The sequence below is a fragment of the Spinacia oleracea genome, chromosome 4 (assembly GCF_020520425.1).
Source record: "Spinacia oleracea cultivar Varoflay chromosome 4, BTI_SOV_V1, whole genome shotgun sequence".
In the NCBI taxonomy this organism is placed as follows: Eukaryota; Viridiplantae; Streptophyta; class Magnoliopsida; order Caryophyllales; family Amaranthaceae; genus Spinacia; species Spinacia oleracea.
The window spans coordinates 84,053,849-84,075,119 of record NC_079490.1 but is presented as its reverse complement, the minus strand read 5'-3'; the positions used below and the strand labels follow the sequence as shown (position 1 = coordinate 84,075,119).

Sequence of the window (21,271 nt, the reverse complement as noted above, 5' to 3'; positions counted from 1 at the left end):
ATGAAATATTAATTGTACCAAGAAAGTATTAATCTGGATGTCACCCTTTGGTGGGTACCGAATAACGGTGAAGGACACTACCAAAGCATGAAATATTCATTGTACCAAGAAAGTATTAATCTGGATGTCACCTTTTCCTTTGGTTGGTACCAAATAAGGGTTAAGGACAATGCCCTATATGGTTTTAAGCAAGACTATACCAATGACTACAATGAACTTCTAATTTAATTTGGTACATTTGCTTCACCTAATGATCTTTTTTCGAATATAGAAGATAATGTTTTCCTCTTCCTTGTAACAAATTTACTCGTTTTCACCTGTTTAGACTCTATTACGAGATATTCATCTTTTTTAATGTCATCGATTTGTGTAGCGTCATCATCATCGTCATCGGTTTCATCTTCATTGTCTGTCGCAATGATGACAGAATCCGGGTCATCCAGAAACATCTCTTTCACTTGCTTATCAAATCTCACTCTCTTTTCCTCGAATCTTCCGCTTGTCCTCCTTTTCCTTCTCCTCCTCATGATATGAGTTTAACTTTCCACGCATTATAGGTGTTCTCCTTATCAGACGGCTAAGTTTATCCTTAGCCTCATCCTCAGTTTCAGCATAATCTTCCTTGTTCTCCGCGCTAAGTTCCCTGCACTGTCTTCGCACAGGGTTGTTCACTGCCTTGCCACCGACACTCTTCACCTCCTTTGGGAGCTTACTCGTCCCCTCCATTGGAATCCTACTCTCCACCCCACTTGGAATATTGTTGGGGTCATTATCATCTTCGGGAGGGGAGGATTCAACTACATTGGTGTCTTCGTGATCTTCACCACCGTGGTATTCACCTACGTCTGGTTTTATTTTTCCCTCTGCATAATCACGACAAGGCAAATGTTAAAATTCTGTGGAGGACGACATATTTAAAAAAAAAAGGTTAAATATGACTTACCAATCACATCATACACATAGTTCAAATTATTTTGTAGCCCTTCACACCTGCCTTTGACAAGATCAAACAAGAACTCCATTTTTGTATCATGACCCATGGTCACCTTCTTGGTGATCACCGCCTTCCTCTCCTCGATATACTACATTAGCTGATAAATGTTTCACCAATTAACACTAATAAAAACTGTAAGTTCGGCAACACTAAAATCTGTCTTTTATATTTCCACTTACGTTCTCTGTCATGTAGCCATCCGGGGAGGATAAAACAAAACTATCCAGCAATTTGGCAGATTTATCATTCCAGTCGCTAATCCTAGATGTTGCATAACTCCAAAGGGGCAATTGAGTTGTGTTAGAGTACTCACAAAACAAGGCCTACAAAGAATAGATGATAGTTTAACTGACCCTAGCATACACATGGAAACACAAATGCATCGTCATATATTAGTGAGTATTACAGTTAGATATTAGATGGGTAGAACCATATGCACATGATGAGCGACATAAATGTCGCTCTTAGCTTAGGATTTTAGTTCGTTTTATTAGCAATTTATTACTATTTTCGCTTAGTTTTATCGTTTTTAGTTCGTTTATTGCACTTTTGCATTAATCGTAATATTTTCTCGTCTTGCGTAGATTTTAGTCGTTTTTGCTCTAAAACGTGCCTTTTGTGTGCATTCTCGTTGTGCAAGGGTCGTTTCGAGTATTAACGTGTTTTATATTGTGTCATTATTCTTGACGATGTTTAAAATGATTTTACGATTTACAAAAGTACGGTAAGAATTAATAAATATGCTACGCGATTTAATAAGTGTGCTAGGCGATTTGAATAACTTGGCTATTCGTTGTTTGATTGAGTGCAGCGACGATATTCTTTGTGCAGCAACGAAGCAAGCAATGAGCACACCTCTGCCAGCAACAGCTCGAACAGTAGCTGGACACTCACAGCTATGCACGAGCACACTTGCAGTGGTTCTTGTGCACTCACTTTGCAGTAGCTTGTAAACTCTTCACATGGCTGCTTTGAAGTGTATACCCAGCAGCTGTGCATTAGCATAGTGGCAGCCACAGCATGGCACAACAACGTAGGAGCCAAGGGATAGAAGCATCACAGAACACGCAGCAAGAGTGCAGCAGAATACAAGAAACCTCGCAGCTACGATTCTGTGCGACTGAAGCTTCTATTGTGCGAGCGAATGCTTCCTGTGCGGTCGAGTGGTCAGGTCTGTGCGGACGAGTGGCTAGGCAGAATGGCCTCAATTTCATGTGCGACCGAATGAAAGTCCTTGTTCGACCGCACAGAGTTTGTGCAACCAAACAAGTCCTCTTGTGCGACAGAATGGGGCTGCGGGCTGCAACTATAAAGCACGAAAATAGCAGCAGTCTTCAATTAGGCTTTTATTTTGTAAAACACGTAATTATTTTTAGGATTTCAAAATTAGAATTCTCTCACTAGAATTAGTTTAGGGCTTAGATTAGAGATTAGGATTAAGGATTATTAGCCTCAAATTCTTGATTCTAAATTCAATTCAATCATCTAATTTTCAGATTTCCTTCGTTTTGGTTTGCGTTTTATTCTTCATTTTTATGCTTCAAGTTTGATGCAATTTCTTCATTTCAAGGTATAATTCTAATTCTTCTTTTGTTTTGTTCTTTAATTCTTTAATTGCTTCATTAATTTCGTTTATGCTTTGATTTCATGCTTGAATTCTAGAATTAGTTTCTCATTTTGAATGTTCTAGGATCTTGATTTTTCCCCAATTTTTGTGGTTTGAATTATCTGAATTTTATTGTTTCAATTAGCTTCATTAGTTCAATTAGTTTCATGATTAGGATTAATATTAGTTTAATGTTGATGTTAATCATGCTAATTGAGTAGTTTAGTCTAGAGGTTAGGGATGAAGCTTTGGCATTGAATTTGGGGAATTTTAGGGAAAATTCATGATTGATGTTGTGATTAAATGTGATTCAGTGATAGGATTTCCATGACTAATTGAGTAGTAGTCGCGAATGCTATTCGATTGGATTAGATTGGAATGTATGATTAGGTTTGGCAAGACATTGTGAGCTTATTTCATGCAAGTGAATGATAGTTCCTATTATATGCGAGCTTATCTAGTTTAGGATTATGCGAAAGCTTTCCATAGGCTAGGTTGCTTCGCGTACTCCATCCGAGAGGTGGCGAGCTTAGCACGTCATTAGTTTTCATTCCCCTATTTGCTATGTCGTTGCATATTCATGAATGTCTTGAGCTTGTTATTCCTTTGATTCGATTCCCATTGTCGATTCCTGAATCCTCTAGAATTCCTTTATTTGTTTGCATTTCTAACTTAGATTAGATTAATTCAAAAACTCAAATTCCATCACTACAACAAAATTTAGATACAGAGGCAACACCTTGAGGCAATTCATTTTTTATGGCCTCTAAAAGTGCCTTTTAGAATTAGTTAATTATGGTAGCCTCTAAAAGTTATTTTTAGGGTCGCTGAAATTTAGCCTGCCCCTAAAAGTACTTTTTAGCATTAATAAAATAATGGTTGCCCCTAAAAATTTTCTTTCGCATCAAAAGAAATTAAGTTGCCCCTAAAAAGTACCTTTTAGCATTAATGAAATAATATTTGCCTCTAAAACTGTTTTTTAGCGTCAATGAAATTTACGTTGCCCCTAAAACGTACTTTTTAGCATTAATATAATAATGGTTGCCTCTAAAACTTTTTTTTAGCATCGGAAAATAATGGTTGCCTCTATAACTTTTTTTTTTAGCATCAATGAAATTTACGTTGCCCCTAAAAGGTACTTTTTAACATTAACAAAATAATGGTTGCCTCTAAAACATTTTTTTAGCATCAGAAAATAATGGTTGCCTCTAAATTATTATTTTTAACATCGGAAAATAATGGTTGCCTCTAAAACTTCTTTTTTAACATCAATTAAAATTTTGTTGCCCCTAAAAAGTACTTTTTATCATTAACAAAATAGTGGTTGCCTCTAAAACATTTTTTAGCATCAGAAAATAAAAGTTTCCTCTATTACGTCTTTTTAACATCAGTTAAATTTTAGTTGCCCCTAAAAAGTACTTTTTAGCATAATTAAAATAATGTTTGCCTCAAAAGCCTTTTTTTTAGCATTAGTGAAATTTAAGTTACCCCTAAAAAGTATCTTTAGCATTAATGAAGTAATGGTTGCCCATAAAAAATATTTTAATACCAGTGAAATTTTAATTGTCCTTAAATTTTTTTTTAGATGTAATAAAATAACTAGTTTTTAGCCCGTGCTATGCACGGATATTTCGTGTTATTTCAATATTGTTCACCAACCTATTATACTCCACGCGCCCTCAAAAAAATAAGGGTTCCATGAACTTAATTGTAAATATACAAATAGTACATATATGCGAAGTACTCGGCATGTCTTGATCCAACCATTGACAAAACATCGATTTATCTATATCCGTAAATTTATATCTCCACTTTGAGGTACAATGGTAAGCTTATTTTGTATAGCTTGTCAGTTCACATAGAATTTTAATCTACTACCTTTTCAGGTAGTTAAAAACTTTATACCACAATGTTTAGCTAGTAGCTTGATATTTAAATGTGTCGCACTTGTCAATCAACCATCATCGGATTATTTCAAGCAAATTATTTGCTTGGCGGAACAAATTTCCTATTTTAACTTCAATTGTCAAGTTGTTTGAGACTTCTAAAAACGCAAGTTTCTAGCTACAACCAGAGTCTCTAATATTGAAATGAAAATGGTGTAATATACCTATTTTAGAGGAATAATAAAATCATACTAAATTTCTAGAATGGTCTCCCATCAACCTGTTGATTATGCAAACAGACCCAAATGTATAAACTTTGTTTTTAATAATGCAGTTCTTTTTTTTTGGGTTGAAAGTGGGCAGCAATTTAATTAAGAAAAGGTACGGGCTACAATAAAGTCTCTGGAGAGAGCAAAGTCTTGAAAGCATAAAAATTACGTTATTATTTCTAGATTACTACAACTACAATCATGGATGTCCTCATAATAAAATTTCAAACATTCAGCTGTAGGTTCCCGAAGTTGCATGATCTGGTTCATCTCCATGCTTTCCTGACGTGTAATACCAGCGAGTTGATCAGCTAGCTTGTTCTTTTTCCTACCCTCCAACTGAAAGTGAATCTCTGAGAAGTGTTGCCTCAGTGCCCTGCAATCATAAATAATATTAGCAAGCTCCGTAACAAGAGGTTCACTTTGGTTCATACCCACTGCCACTTTACAATCTGAAGTTATAATGATATGCCCCCATCCTTTCTCTTGAGCAAGAACTAAACTCATTCGAATGGCATGGATTTCAACTGGAGGTGATGCAGCTAAAAAAATGCTAAAATGGTCTTGCAGTGGCAGAAACCAGTATCTTCAGGCTTGGTAAGGAGAAGGAAGAAGGTCGAATCTAGTAGAGTTATTGCAGAGGCTGAATTAGATAAAGAAAGATCTGAAATTACTATTTCATCAGCAAACTGTCGAATTCTACCACAACTCTGAAAACTCTTGAAGATACGGTGCCTCATTTAGAAACCAGATTTCTGTGGTGACTGATGAGAACAATGCTGCCCAGGTAGTTAGAACAAAGACAGGAAAAGATAAGGGAATTGGAGAATGCATATTGATTAGGAAGTTTTCCTGATAGTAACATAAAATAGCATATTCACAGCTTCATGGACAGATAAAACAAACTAATAAACAGACAGAAATATGTGATCCCCTGGACTCTTTTTTGTTTTAGATTTACATGGTATGTGCTCTTGTGGTAAATTTTAGATCTTGGGTTCAAATCTTCACACCCATTTACAATATTCTCGGTTTAATGATGTTGCATATAACCAATTACAACAACATAGACCATAACAGTAGGAAATAGAGCAAATAGGTGCAAAAAATTATGGCTACGTCAGTTTGATGATCTATTAGACTATTTAAGCAACATCAATGTAGACTTTGTTGTTACTTTCACAAGTATAGGTTCCTTGGTAATATGTAAAACGATTGAAATATATTGGAAATCATTAACATGAAGGCAGTGGAAACTAATAATTAAATATACAAATTAAGAGATAATGTGCAGTCCTAGCTCTAACTATATCTCACAGTTCTGGAATTTGATACTCCTAAAGCTCTGATAGACTTTGAAAAACTGAACAACAACACTTAATAGTCTGCTTAGGCTGAACTAGTAGCTAATAGATAAAGAAGAGTTGGGCTAGATTTATAACCTTGACCAAGAGGATAGAAGTAGCAACACAAGAGTCCAACAACTAGAGCCAACAACAGCAGCAGCAGCAACAACAATGAACGGAAACAACAACTACAACAACAACAGTGAGTCAGTGACTTCTCCGACGTCTTTTGCACTCCTGATCTTAAAAATCTCAGCAAGGAAACAGGATTCAATACTATAAATATAAATAAATATAAACTCCAATAACAAAGAGACCAGAGACATAAAGTTATTTTATAGAGGCAGACAAGTTCACCGGTCACTGAAAAGTTTTAGTGAGGCTGAGATCAGAACATCAGTGTTGTTTCTTGACTGCAGTACAAAAGAGATCAAATGACAAACAACTATCAAACAGTAGCAATAAATTTCCTGTAACAGGAAATGAAAAAAAATTATGTTTAAGCTCCGTCGAAAAAAACATCTAGACCAATCCAGTTTACAGGGTATATAGGAAATAGACAAAAAGGCACCCTAATAAAATTATGTGGTCTAACCTCTGAAAACAGCTTCTAGAAATCACTAAATCTGCGTAATATTCCATGGGTGGTTGTGATTGCTTCTGATGTCTGTATGCCGACTTGGACCCTGTAGTACTGCCGCATATGATAGTTAGACAGAAGCCATAAAGGCCAAAGTAGCTCCAAACGCAAATGTCAGCAGACCATCATTAGTTGCCGTTTGTCCGGTACAGTGAAGTTCTTGAAGAAATCATAAGCAAATTAAACCCTATAGTTTGAAATTCAAATTGACTAAATCAGTAGGAAGCAAAAACTTGTAACATGATTTCAGAATTAAAGCAATGCCTTTGAAATTTAACATAAATTTTGACCAAAAAATCACAAATTATTAATGAAATTCCATTTTTATCGGCCAACAGTAATTCAAATCTAAACTTAATTTTTAATAACATTGTTCGAGCTTAGAGTTCCAAGGACTTCCAACTCAAAACAAATGGTGGCACCTAAGTCCTTCCTCTCTATTTCCCATTAGCTTGTTTTATCATAACTACAAATTTCCCATTAGCTTGTGTTATCATAACTCATAATCGAAGTTTAAGGAAACTAATGTCAATAATTACTTTCATTAACCTTTGCATATGAGCATAATTAAACCAAAATATAACAAATGTTGATATATCAAAGTACGATAGTTGAAAATTTAGACAAACTTCAAAGACTTACAATTTAACGCTTTAGATGAGCCATTTTGCACATAGCTGGTCTTGGGTATTTTATTTGAGGATGTAGGCAGGGTGGTGTAAACTTTACATGTTGCTTGTTGCTGGTACGCTTGCGACAGTGTTGCCTCAGTTCACACATTGGGTGCAGCTGGTTCTATTGGATTGGGGTTACAGTCAGAACTTTGGGATGGTGCCTGGTCAAACCAGGTTAATTTGGCGAAGTTGATTACTTCTGTCTCACTAAGGTCTGCCTTGGACCGTTAGAGTTGGTCGTGCAGTGGTTGTGCGAAGGTATATCTAAGAAACGATCAATCTGCTTTGCAGTATACAAGCAGGCAAGCAGTTAAATAGTTGCAAGAAGCATTATAAAAAACAACCAAAAAACAAATCTTAGAAACTTCCAGAATGCAAGGAAAATTATCACAAAATCGCTTGCAAGTTGCAACACCAAAAATGCATAATGTAATTGAAGTTTATTTGTAATGTTACAACACAAACACTCTCAAGTCAAGTCATCATCTGGTTTACTAGAAAGAAACTAATGATGAAGCATGACTGGAAAAAAATAGCTTTGTGGCATAGTGGAACATAAAATAAAACTATACTGATGCACCAGGGAGAGCAGATTTTATGTTTAGTAGATCTAGTGCTGAGAAAATCTCATGGGTCATGTTTAATTGCTATATAATTCTCAAAAATTACATGTTTCTCAAGGGAGCAGTAAATCATAAGGCATCAGAAGTCATAAACCTATCGGTTGGTAGGCCAATGCCAGCCACAATGCACACACACCCAGTGGAAAGTAATTCAACCTAGCTCTACAATCTGTCAGTCGACCAACATCACGCTCGAGCTACAAACAAAGACCAAGGCAGAATTTTAGAAATAAATATTTGGTATTGAGAGCAAGGAAACACAAACATAACTTGTTTAAATTCAATTTGAGGTTGCAGTAATCATATATGGAAAAAAGAAGAAACTTAAATAACATAGATATACAAATTAGAACGAAATGAAAGGAACGAAGTACAACAAGTGATGTCTGTCTAATGAATACTCTATAGATGTATAAAATTCAAAATTCAAAAATTCAATGTAAACCTGTTCAACATATGCTTAAAGAAGATGATACAATAAAACAGGATGTGCCTTCTGCAAATGTATGTAGCCAGGGATAATCAAGCCTCCATTCTTCAGGGCCCAGAATGACCATGAAAGAAAGTAAAGGGTCTTTTTGCACCATGAATTTATTTATTTTGAGTTGTATCATTTTCACCATGTAAAGCAGTTACAATTAGAAAATTGAAGGAAACAAAATCTTAATTAAGAATGATGATTAGTTGCCCAAGCTTTCACATATCCCAAACCTAAATAAGATAAACTCTTCTTATTAGCACAAGCACTCAACACTTTTACAACAGTAAGCGGGAATTTCTAGGGACAAATCATAAGACCTATATTTAAGGAAGAATCTGAAAATCCACCATCAACCAAGGATCCTAACATGCGATATTGATGCACAATTAAACTAAAAAACATAATGCAATTTTATGCATGATTCACCAAGCTGGGGAAACTACTTCTACATGAAGCTTACTTTTATGCAAGAATGATTGAATATCAACAATACTGATATGCTAAATTTACCCGATTCGACTAAAATTTACAAGCAGTTTACTATTGAATTCAGTTGCACAAGAAATTTATTGGTTGCAACAAACTAATTGATTAAAAATCCCCAAATTGGAGCAAAGAAATCAGGTGATTATTAGTTACCTCTTGATTGGCCGCTGCATCAAGACTTCAATTTGGGTGCTCCCTAATCGAAGTTCATCTTCCCAATTGAAGACTAACGATATCAAAACTAAAGAATTTGTATTTCTTTGTTAAGAGAAAAATAATTGTGAGTTCCACTAAGAGAAACCCTATGTTTGATCTTTCAGACGAATTTGGAATGAATTCAGGGTTAGGTTTTTTTTATTGAAAAACCCTTATTGAATTCCGGCTACTGAAATGAACGAAAACTTTTAAATTGAAATGAGATTTTTGTTGACCGCTTAAAATTTCCCCAAAAATTAAAAAATACCGCTTAAATTTTCATTTATTTTGATTTTAGAGGGAAATTTTCAACTTTTAATTTTTTTTTTGAGGGAACTTAATATTTTTTTTTAAATAGTACGAAAATTTAGCTTACTTTTTACAAGTACATCCTTAAAAAAAATGTAATACCGTTTAATTGAATATGGTCATGTTATTAATAATATTAAAACAATGTGAAAAAAAATTACGTCAAACTGTTCGGATATTTTATTATTTGTCAATTTTTCTAGTCTTTCGAGTTTTTTAAAGTAATGTTATACGGAGTGGTTCGAGATATCATTCAACCGAGTAACCAAACATTATTTTGTTTAAACTAAGAGTATGTGGGCTATGTTCACATTATAATACATCAACTAATTTCAATACGAAGTACAATTTTTTATGATGGACATGATCCGTCCTAATTACAAGAGAGTAAACTTATAGGATCAAACTTATATGGCCTGGAAGAAATTATCTAAACTTATTTGACCTTCAAATTATTTAAATAAGTTAATTATTATGGATAAAACAAAAAATTTACTCAATTGGTTCAAATGACGTGTCGTCTCAATTTTTATAGCACCTCTCTTAAGCATCTCGGAAACCTTCGACCTTAATTATACGTACTTAGAGAGATATTTTCCACTTAAATTTTAATTTAAACAATATGAAAATTTAGTTTGAAACACCATGTGGCATTACGAATCAAGTTTGAAACCTATATTATGTTGCTCGGAAATGACATATTTGAAACCTATATTGAAAGTGCATGGTTATATTATATTATAGGTGAACTATCTAGTTATTTTACTAGATAAGTAAGAAATAATTAACAATATTTATCTATTACTAACTTTCGTAGCGTGATTTAGATTTACGAGGTTTTCAAATCGTAAATCGAATTCAAAGGATCTGAACGTTCAGAACTATTACTGCTTCCCGTTTTTCCGTTTGTTTCCTTAAAATATTAAACAATTCTTGTTCGGGTAAACTACTTAAAAAATTAACTTTTGCCCAATTCTTGTTCGGATTCATGATTTTGGTTTTCTCGGGGAAAGAGTTGTATACTTTTATGATATGTCTCGTTCACCCTCTCTCCTATGTCGTTCCTCCCTTACCGGTGTTTCAGTCCTTTCTCTATCCTCCTTAAATTCTCTCTCCTCATATTTTTACATGGCTGCTAATTTCATTGAAATTATTCCCTAAACTTGTAGATCTCTATAAATATCTCTCTCTTATTTGAAATCTTCATTTACCCAAACCAAATACTTTCATCTTAAAAATTAATCAGGCATTTCTCATAGAAGGGATTGATAAAAATATAGGTTCTGTTTAAATTCGAAAAATAATCGAAGAAATTTGACAACACATGAGAATAGTTTTAATTGAGAAGTTTTGTGTGTTTGATGTTTCGAATGTTGGGAAATTGAGGCAGAGACATGGTAATAATTTAAAGGAAATAGTTACATGGTAATAATATTCAAAAAAAAATTATGAATTATGTGTTATGAAAATGAATTACCCTAAAATATAATAACTCAAAAAATATTAAATTACAGTATCATGAAACAAATTCTCAAGAGTATAATGATTTAACAAAATATTGAATTTATAGCTAAAAATATATTTAGAAAAAGTAGAATTTAAGATGAGGAATAAGTAGAATTTGTATCATAATAAACTTTAATGAGAAATAAAACAATAAACACAGATAGTGAAATTAAAACATATAGTCAAGGTGATACGGAGTACATTTATCTCTCTTTTCAATAATATTTTCAAGTTGCAAATAGTCAAGGTGGTACGTAGTACATTTATCTTTCTTTTTAGTGATAATATATCAAATTGTTGATAAGTTCAAGGTGGTTGCAAGTTGCAATTATACATGGACATATAATGGAAAAATAGAAAATATTATTTAAAATAAATTTTTAATATACGTGGTAAAATTTTTTAAACGCAAAAGGCTTAAAAACTAGTAAAACACAAAAATATGTTATAGCTGATATTCGAACCCAGGCCTTAAATTGCTGAAGGCATGGGCTAAAGTAACCACTGGGACAAATAAATCTTTGTGATTACTTTGTAACTGAATATTATTTAACCTTTATTATCCTGATCCATATTCTTAACTACAAAGAAACAAAACAGGGAACTTTCCTAAATCTTCCTAAATCTTCCTCCGCGATTTTCTGTTCTTCGTCTTCGTTTCTGTTAAGACTCTTTTTTTTTTTTTTTTTTCAAACTCCAAATTTTGCTGGATTTCTAAAAATCGAGTTGGAATTTTTTTAATTTTCAACAATTATTCCCTTCAAAAAAATCCCGCAGTATTTGGAATAAAGAAAATACAATTAGGGTTTTCTTTTCTTTTCTCCTAAAACTGGTCTTCAGAATAATTGTTGTCAATTCAGAAACTTCCATCTCGATTTTTCGTGGACTCGGACCTAAGGTGCGCGAAGAATTGAACTTGCTTGCACGATCGAATTCAGGTATTTGCAGTAATTTTCCATAATTTTTTCGCATTCTTTGTGTTAATTATTCGTGAATTCGAGTTGGAACTAATGCAATTGATGTAATCTTCCATTAATTTTCGGATTCTTTGTGTTAATTTCTTAATTTTACAGTTGTTTTTGGATGGTAAAAGAAAATTTCGAATATCACCTCTAAACTAATCAGCATCACAAGCCAATCATTGAATCTTTTTCTTAAAAGAAATTATGCAAGAATCAGTCTGCAAATAAATGGAAAAATTGGAACGGTTTAGAATTGGGGTCATTGGTTGGGGAATCGGGGAGTGGATGGATTGGTGGTGAAACAGTTCAATTGGATTGGCTATGGTGATACCTTGGATACCGGTAGCGGTGTGGAAAATGGTTATGGTGGTCTGATATATGTTTGTAGTGGTATATTGTATAATTTATGGTGGTATTAGGCAATGGGGTTTTTGGGTGTGGATTATCTTTCTTATATGGGTTTCCTGTTCATTAATTTTACAATGCTGCTGCCATCTTTGCATTTTCATTTCTGCATCTGCCAAAAATATAGATAATTTCAGGTCATATTCTATGTTGCTTTGATGATAAATAAGGTGGTTGTTGTTAGGAAACTAATTGTCTTTATTGAGTTTATTCAATTAACACTAAGAAGTCTGTCAGTGTATTAATTTAGAAAAAAGGACCAACATTCTAAAACAATAACTTGCAAAATAATCAGCTCAAATTCGTAAGAAAAAAGCAAAATTGGTAATACCCATAAGAACTGCAGCACACAAACTGACATCTACTGACATTGTATTAGCAGTTTCTCTGGTGGCCATATCGGCATGATACAGTACATTGTTTTTTTTTTCATGTCAAGAGGTTGCTTAATTTAAATTATGTTGATCTCTTGATCATTGTTGAGGCTTGTTGTGAAGCAACATGAGTCAGGTGGAATTTTTGTTGCTGGTTAATGAACTGGTGGCTGACATAGTAAACCAAACCATAAGCCAGTTGTGACCTCTTTTAGCTGGTCTGAAAACTTGCTTTAAATTGGTTGATTAGTTATCAATAACTGGATATAGATATAGAAAAAATGGAAAAACTCCCCACTTTTAATGTCCAATAATTGAACTGATTTATCACTAGATGTAGTAGCTATGCAATTAAAGAATACATGTCACAAGACACACTGAAAGCAAAGTAAATGCAACGTGAATCTCACGAGATAAGAAAAGTAGAATACAACTTGTTGAGATGTTTTTTTCCATGATATTTTGGTACTCGGTTGATTGCAAATTGATACTTGGTTGATTTCAAATTGGTACTTGGTTGATCGCATGTAGTGTGTTGTATATATATATGATTGCCACTTATGTGCTATAATTACCTTATTTTTTCTGTTTTTTCTTTATTCTATGATAATTAAATAGGACATTATGGAGTCAAAGAGTCGTGAGTGGATGCAGTGCAAAAAAAGTGACCCTAGGTATAAGATTGGTGTGAAACAATTTATAGAGTTTGCTTTTTCACAAAAAAGTGTCAAAGATGTGGTGCCTTGTCCGTGTGTGAAATGCAACAACGAAAGGAGAAAATGTAGAGATGAAATAGAGTTGGATTTTCTTAAATTTGGAATTGTTAAGAGTTATACACGCTGGTTGCGGCATGGGGAAAGCATCAGTGATCAGGCAACTCATAACAATATCATAAACGAGTCAAATGAATTCCAGGAGCATGAGCATGATGAAATGTTAGATATGCTACATGAGGCATTTGGAGTACCGCTAGAAAAAGATGTTGAGGGAGAGAGAGATAAAGTGAGTAAAGGTGGAGATTCTAAAGATGCAGCAGAAGATTTTTACAAATTGATGGGTGATCTTGAGTTGGAGCTATATCTTGGGTGTAAGCAATTCTCTAAGTTGTCCTTCTTAGTTAAGTTGTTTCACATAAAGTGCTTAACTGGAATACCCGACAAAAGTTTGGAAATGGTTCTTAGCCTATTCAAAGAAGCATTACCTAAGGATAACACTTTGCCAGAATCTTATTATGAAGCTGAAAAGATCATAAAGAACTTGTCGCTTGAATCCATTAAGATTGACGCATGTCCTAATAACTGCATGTTATTTTGGAAGGAGCATGCCGATGCAGAGGAATGTGTAAAGTGTCATGCTTCTAGATGGAAAAAGAATGAACCAAGTAGCGAATCTTCTACCTCACAATCTAAGCCTAAGAAGATTCCTAGCAAGACAATGCGTTATTTTCCGTTGATCCCTAGGCTTCAAAGAATTTTCATGTCAATCAAAACCGCTGCAAGTATGAGATGGCATAGCGATGAACGTGTTGATGATCCTGATGGAGTAATGAGACATCCAGCGGACTCCAAAGCCTGGAAATCATTTGATGAACAATATCCAACCTTTGCCTCCGAGCCTCGAAATGTTCGCCTCGGTTTAGCAAGTGATGGGTTTAGCCCCTTTAGAAATGGACATATTCCCCACAGTACATGGCCGGTAGTTCTTATCCCGTATAATTTGCCTCCATGGCTTTGCATGAAGCAACAATCTTTTATTCTCTCTATGCTTATCCCGGGTCCTAAGGGGCCCAAAGATAAGATTGATGTTTACTTGCAACCTCTAATAGAGGAGTTGAAGTTGCTTTGGGAAGTTGGTGTTGAAACATACGATGCCTCAAAGAAAGAGAATTTTAGAATGTTTTCTTCTTTGCTGTGGACTATAAGTGATTATCCTGCATATGGTGATCTATCTGGTTGGAGTATTGGCGGAGCTGTTGGTTGTCCTTCTTGTAACAGTGATACTTGTTCTAGGTGGTTGTCAAATGGGGGAAAACATTGTTATATGGGTCATCGTAGATTTTTACCTATGGATCATATGTGGAGATACGATGGATGTACTTTTGATGGGAAGCAAGAGTTGAGACCAAAACCTAAGCAGTTATCTGGTGAGGAACTGCTACAACAGGTTAATGATGAACAAGTTGCTTCAAAACATACTTCAAAAAAGAGGCGACGCACAAAGAAGAAGGAAAAGGCAACAAAATTATGGCGAAAGAAAAGCATTTTCTTTGAATTGCCATATTGGAGTAGTCTTTTAATACGCCATAATTTGGATGTGATGCACATTGAAAAAAACGTATGTGAAACTTTACTTGGGACATTGCTAGATATTGAAGGGAAAAGTAAGGATAATATGAAAGCACGTTTAGATTTGGAGGAAATGAACATTAGAAAGTCATTGCATCCTATAAAGGATCCTAATAATCCAACTGAGATCCCAAAAGAGTTCCCACCGGCTCCTTTTACCTTATCTTTGGAGCAAAAGAGGAATCTGTGTAACTTTTTGACTAGTGTGAAATTTCCGGATGGGTATGCTTCAAATATTTCACGAAATTCCTCACTTAAAGAGCGTAAACTCTCTGGGTTGAAAAGTCACGATTATCATGTTATCTTGGAGCATCTATTGCCTCTTGCCATACGTGACTGGCCCGTATCATTGTCCGCTCCACTTATTAAGTTGAGCGAATTTTTTAGAGAGTTATGTTCTAAAGCATTGAAGATTGACGAGTTAGAGAAACTCGAAGAGAAAATTGGTGTTACCCTTTGTGAGTTGGAACGAATTTTCCCACCATCCTTTTTTGTGATTATGATGCACTTACCCGTACACCTTGCAAGTGAGGCTTTGATTGCCGGGCCAGTTCAGTATCGATGGATGTACCCTATTGAAAGGTATGCGAAGCTATGTTATTTGGTATTTCTTTTTTTTGGTTGATAATAGTAAAATATTTACTAGTGTTTCTACGTACTTAACAGATATCTTAGCAAACTAAAAGGGTATGTACGCAATAAAGGTCACCCGGAGGGATCAATGGCAGAAGGTTATCTTTTAGAGGAGTGCTTGACATTTTGTTCGAGATATATGGATGATATAGAAACAAAATTCAACAAGCAAGATAGAATTTATGATGATGATGGTGATGATGATATTAGTTCAACTGACTGCCTTCCTATATTCGGGACAAGAGGTAGAGCATTTGGGAAGGAAAATCCTCGTTTACTTAGTACAAAGGAATGGGAAGAAATTCACTATTATGTGTTGAACAATTGTGAAGAAGTGCAACCATTCATCGAGTAAGTTTGTAGTTTGTGTTCCATTCTATATACTCTCCGTTTTATGGTAAAATTGTATAACTTTTTTGAAATATTTATCATAGTGAGTACAATCGCGATGCGACAAATGCCACGGGATTGGTTTCTTCACGTAAAAGAAAATTCATTCAATGGTTTAGAGATCAAGTAAGAATTTTAAAATAACGAAATCCTTTTTTAATAGTTTCTTTTTATAATTGTAGCAATCCTCTAAAACCTATATTTTTTTTATTTATAGGTCACAACATTGTCTAAGAGAAAACATCCAAGTGCTACCAATAATTTAATATCATTAGCACAAGGTCCAGGTCGTGCGGTGGTGTCTGTCAATGGATACATGGTTAATGGGTCGATGTATCGCACTAAGGACAGTGAAAGGGGGAGAGAAACACAAAATAGCGGCGTTGTTGTGAAGGGAGAAAGTGGAGCTTCAAATATAGAATATTACGACATTTTGCAAGAAATCATAGAAGTTAAATATATTGGAGGAAATCGGGTCATTTTGTTCAAATGCGATTGGTGGGATGTTCATACCCAGGGCCGAGGGATCATTACAGATTCTTTTGAGTTTGTAAGCGTCAATACCTCAAAAGTGTTGGGTAATGATCCTTACATTTTAGCTTCTCAAGCTCAACAAGTGTTTTATGTCGATGATGTTGTGAAGCCCAATTGGAAGGTCGTAGTTAAGACTACACCAAGAAACTCCTATGATGTCCCGCACTACTACAAAAAAGGGCAAAGAGACCCTTTCAAAATGGCTTAAGAGATCTCCTTTCAAGGGGTCTCTATCTCACAGGTCTCTTTGATAAAGAGACCCCCTCATCGAGAGGAGGTCTGTTTGTTAAAATCTAGAGACCCCCCACGTAAGAAAGAGGGTCTCTTATGTAAAAGCTGGTGAAAATAATTTAGAAGGGAAAGAGACCCCTTATTAGAGATGGGAGATTTGTTTTTTTAAATTGTTCAGACCCCATAAGTAGGATAGGAGGTCTCTTTGAATATTTTTATTTTTGTTTATTAAAGCAATTAAGACCTCATATATAGATAGGGGGTCTCTTTGTTATATTTTTTTTACAAACTAAGACCTAATATCTTAGATATAGGGTCTCTTTGAATTTTTTATTATTATAACTAGAGAGCCTTTATTCCACTGACGGGTCTCTTTGCAACCCTTTTTTAAAAAAAAACCCAAAAACGATAATAGCAGAATAATACCGCTGGTCAATCAGCGATATATTCAAAACTAAAATACCAGCTAGCAGGCCGCATTAATATACACATTACACTTGCGTTTACACCTCTATAAATACCGGTCAGCGGGCATCAAAGCACAAAACCACACATGCTATAATAAATAGTTTGTAATCATTCGAGAACAACTCCATAATCCATATATTACCCAAAAAAAATTCCAACAAGTAATGCTCAAAACGCAAGCTTTACATAAACTGTTGCATAAGCGCCAAACTTTACATCGCAATTTCCAAAAACGTTAAACAAAAATCAATTCCAAAATATAATCATTCACACCAATTTACCAACAATTGGAACCGAAACTCATGGAGTTATTTCCATACCATCAACTTTGTTTTCTTGATCCGCTTTTTGCTTGAGCAAATACTCGACCCACATGTCTCTAACCTCATCCACATTTTCCGATGAATAAGTTTATTCAGAAAACTGTAATAAGTAGCATAATTATTAATTAGTAGTTAAACAAAGCATAATTTAAAAAAACGACTCATTTACCGATTAACGATAACATGAATGATGAGAAATACATAAACATCTGAATGAAACTTCGAATACAACCAGCAATATATTAAGGGCAATTTATTTGGTTTGAAGACTATGAATGATGCAGACTATTGTCATGCTTAAGGTTGAATTATGTAAACCATGACAATCTGTATCTTACCAGATGAAAATATCCTAAAGATACAATGGAAACCATGATGCAGATTATACTTAAGGTTGAAGCATCGTTTACAATTATGTAAACCATTATCTCCTAAAGATACAAGTAAAATAGATGATTAAAGAGCTGAGACACATCATTTCCAGCAATGCAAGAACCATAAATTGCAGGGCGGAACTTTGTCTCTGCACTAAGTGTGAATCTTGGCCACTGTAATTCTATTAAGGCAGAATGGATGGCTCTAATCTGAGGTTTGGAATTAGCAAGCAGGTTGGGTATCACTAAGCTACTAGTCCAAGTTGATAACTTGTCCTGCGTTCAAACGCTGCAATCAAATATGGCTGACAGAGGGGAGTTCACTAGTATATTGAAAATAAAATTTAGAAGAAATAGGTGTCGCCTATTAATAATGTGAAAGAGGAGAGTTCAAACGCTGCAATCAACTTGTCCTGCGTTCAAACGCTGCAATCAAATATGGCTTCAAACGCTCATGAGGTGTTTTTAATCAAGACGCTGCTAATCAATACAAGGGTTTGCTTAGACGCGACATCTTAAGATATGATGCCGCTAAGAAATATGAAAATTCCGCATTATTTCAAAACTCAATTTGATTCGCAGTGTTCTTAATCAAACACATATTCATAGCAGCAAAAGAATATTTTTCTACTAGTATATTCACACTCTGTATTAGAGTTTCAAACTCCTTTCGACCAGTGTGTATACCGTACAACGCATACAAATGAAACATATTTCTTAAAAGATACACGTAGCCTCAACTACACTGTTATTTTCCACACCCTAGGGGGCGAACCCAAGAGGTCTCTAGACCAACTATCACAGATTTGAGTGCATAAAAAACTGCTAATTTTACTTAAAAGATGGTAACAATTTTTTTTAAGCAGTCTTATCAAAATAAAGGTGCTTTATATTAGTTGTGCTAATCAATTTCAAAATATATTTAAAGGTAGACTTAACAATGTCCCCCGTAATCAATTGTCAAACGTACTATAGTACTATTGTAATACTCACGGTGCAATGTATCCTAAATATAATTAAGTGATTGAAACAACAAGATGTATAGGTGGAAACGAGATGAATTTTAGATAGAAATTAAAAAAAAATGAAGATGAGATGACTCACAATCTTGCAGGAGCCTAATTGAAGAAGCCCATGACCAACTTGAATTACAACAATTGTCTGTTCAAAAAACCCAGAACAATAGCACACGATACTATTAGCTATAGAAGTACCTTTTTAACAGAAGATTGAATGCAGGTAATGCAAGCCAGTTTCAACTGAATACCACGAATTTGATTCACTATCTGCACAATCCAATGCAAATGTACAACTAGTCAAGTAACATATCACCCAAAAAAGGAGGGATAAAAGTAAATTTTCATATATACATTCTGACTTTTGCACAGCAGGGACTATGGAGAAAAGATTACATGACTTGTGTTTTATCTGATTATTACTCGTATTTAAGGCTCAACAAAGAAGTCAGGATTTTGAGGCTTAATCATCTTAGGCAACTCAAATTCCCTGCCTCTTTGTGCACCTTTTACGCATTGCCTGCAAATCTTTTTGCCAAAATAGTGACTACGAGCTGTTGGATAGCTTGAGATTAAGTTGTTAATTCACCATTATCGTCATCAGGGGCTCGTTCTTGGCAGGGAAACTGGCTAGATACCAGTCTTTACGGCCTCATTATATCCCTGGCCGTCTTTTGAAAAACTAAAAACGAAACTTCAAAGCTAAAGCAACCTGATCTTACCCCAAATAAAAGAATCAAGGGGAGATGGAAATTTTCTTCTACAAATCCTATACTGAATCAGTGAATCTTATGTTCATGAAAGAAGCCAGGTTGTACATAACACATCACAGGAAAATCCTCTAAATAAATTTGGCATGACACCAACACCTTTAAGCATGACAGGCATCGATACCATTTAGAAAATACTTCCTGCATCATAAAAGATCAAGCAAAGTCGATGGCTAGCATCAGGACCAATCTGAAGTTGAAATTAACAATATGAGTTTAGAGGCTAATACATTAAAATGTATGTGTTTCCGCCATAAAGAGTTTTCTAAACTACCACACACTACATCCCTGAATGTTCATCGACTTTGACAAACTCCTCGAGTACTCCTTATCCTTACTTAAACTCATCTCTCATGGTCAAGAAGACCAAAACGTATAACTATGCAACCATTAAGTCTTTCTTATTGCAATTTAGATAGCCTGTACAAACTACAAGCAAAGCAAAGACTGACCTGAAATTACAAGCCAGGATAAGGAACAGGGCAAATGATGAAGTAGATATTATTTTTTGAAACAAAAAGTAAAAACATCTCTTGGAGAAACCTAAGTTCGAGTCAATTTCTGCAGACAACCAGTCTAACTAGCTAATGAAGATAGGCTAAGGCCAGTGTCAAATGTTTCCTGGAAACTTCATATGTCATAAAACTCAAGAGTCTACAAAAACAATAATATCTATTCAGATAATCTAAGCACCTTCTACAGAACATATACAATAGTAATAACTTCACTAATAAATCAAGGGTAAGCTTCTATTTTTGAAGGACATAGAGGGAGAGAAAGAGGATCATTCCATTAAACTTTTAAAGCACTTAAAGCTAAAAGGGAAAAACATACTAATATTATGGAAGCAATTTTCTAAAGGCAAAAGCTTCGCAAGGTCATTCTCACAAAAAAAAAAACCTTTGCAAATACTCAGACATTCAATTACAAGTAGAACACCAAATTAACAAATAAAAATAAAAATAAAAATGTAGAGATAGAAAATTGGCTTTACAGAGTCGTTGCCGCAAATTTATTGAACTTTTCTTTTAGCTTGCGATTCATCTCTTGCTCTGTTAGTTGTTGTTTGAGCTCCGCGAATCGACTCACCATATGAAACATCCAAGGCTGATATTTCGAAAATTAGGGTTCTTTTATTGAATTTCGATGAGCTGCCAAAGTTGGTGATCTGCAATAAAATAAATTGGGAGTTTTGATTGAGAATAAAGGAGTGAGAAGTTTGAGATGAATGAATTCGCTGGGAATGCAATTAGATCTGAAATTGAAGGATTGGGGTTTTTTTTTCTTCCGCTGGTACATGGAAGGGAGAAAGAAATAGGGGTTATGGTTTTTGAGTACTCCGTATTTCATAATAATTTAATTAAGGAGCCAGACCCGTTATAGGGGATAACGGGTCTCTTCTTTTTCACTTAGCGAACGAGAGACCTCTTA

General features: G+C 34.7%; 1 protein-coding gene and 1 long non-coding RNA gene across 5 annotated transcripts; one reads left to right on the top strand and one right to left on the bottom strand.

Moving 5' to 3' along the window:
* Nucleotides 1-4,798: 4,798 nt before the first annotated feature.
* Nucleotides 4,799-9,476, bottom strand: LOC110790639 (uncharacterized). Of its 4 annotated transcripts, XR_008933145.1 has the most exons (6): nucleotides 9,159-9,473; nucleotides 8,133-8,235; nucleotides 7,384-7,695; nucleotides 6,697-6,928; nucleotides 6,198-6,514; nucleotides 4,800-5,131 (listed from the first exon to the last, which is right to left on the bottom strand). It is a non-coding gene; the product is annotated as an uncharacterized lncRNA (long non-coding RNA). The 4 variants fall into 4 exon arrangements; XR_008933144.1 differs by having other exon boundaries at nucleotides 4,799-5,131; nucleotides 6,198-6,928; nucleotides 8,085-8,235; nucleotides 9,159-9,476; XR_002533848.2 differs by having other exon boundaries at nucleotides 6,198-6,928; nucleotides 9,159-9,472.
* A 3,904-nt stretch (nucleotides 9,477-13,380) lies between these two features.
* Nucleotides 13,381-16,866, top strand: LOC110790640 (uncharacterized). Its single transcript, XM_056841919.1, has 4 exons — nucleotides 13,381-15,683; nucleotides 15,768-16,085; nucleotides 16,169-16,250; nucleotides 16,342-16,866. Exons 1-4 carry the CDS (start codon nucleotides 13,381-13,383, stop codon nucleotides 16,864-16,866), a joined length of 3,228 nt encoding a protein of 1,075 aa, XP_056697897.1.
* The last annotated feature ends 4,405 nt before the right edge of the window (nucleotides 16,867-21,271 follow it).

Bases quoted from the DNA above. Each gene is read 5' to 3' on its own strand.
- LOC110790640 (XM_056841919.1), top strand. From the start codon at position 13,381: ATGGAGTCAAAGAGTCGTGAGTGGATGCAGTGCAAAAAAAGTGACCCT. The intron at 15,684-15,767 runs GTATGCGAAGCT...CGTACTTAACAG, and splicing joins TGGATGTACCCTATTGAAAG to ATATCTTAGCAAACTAAAAG. The intron at 16,086-16,168 runs GTAAGTTTGTAG...TATTTATCATAG, and splicing joins GAAGTGCAACCATTCATCGA to TGAGTACAATCGCGATGCGA.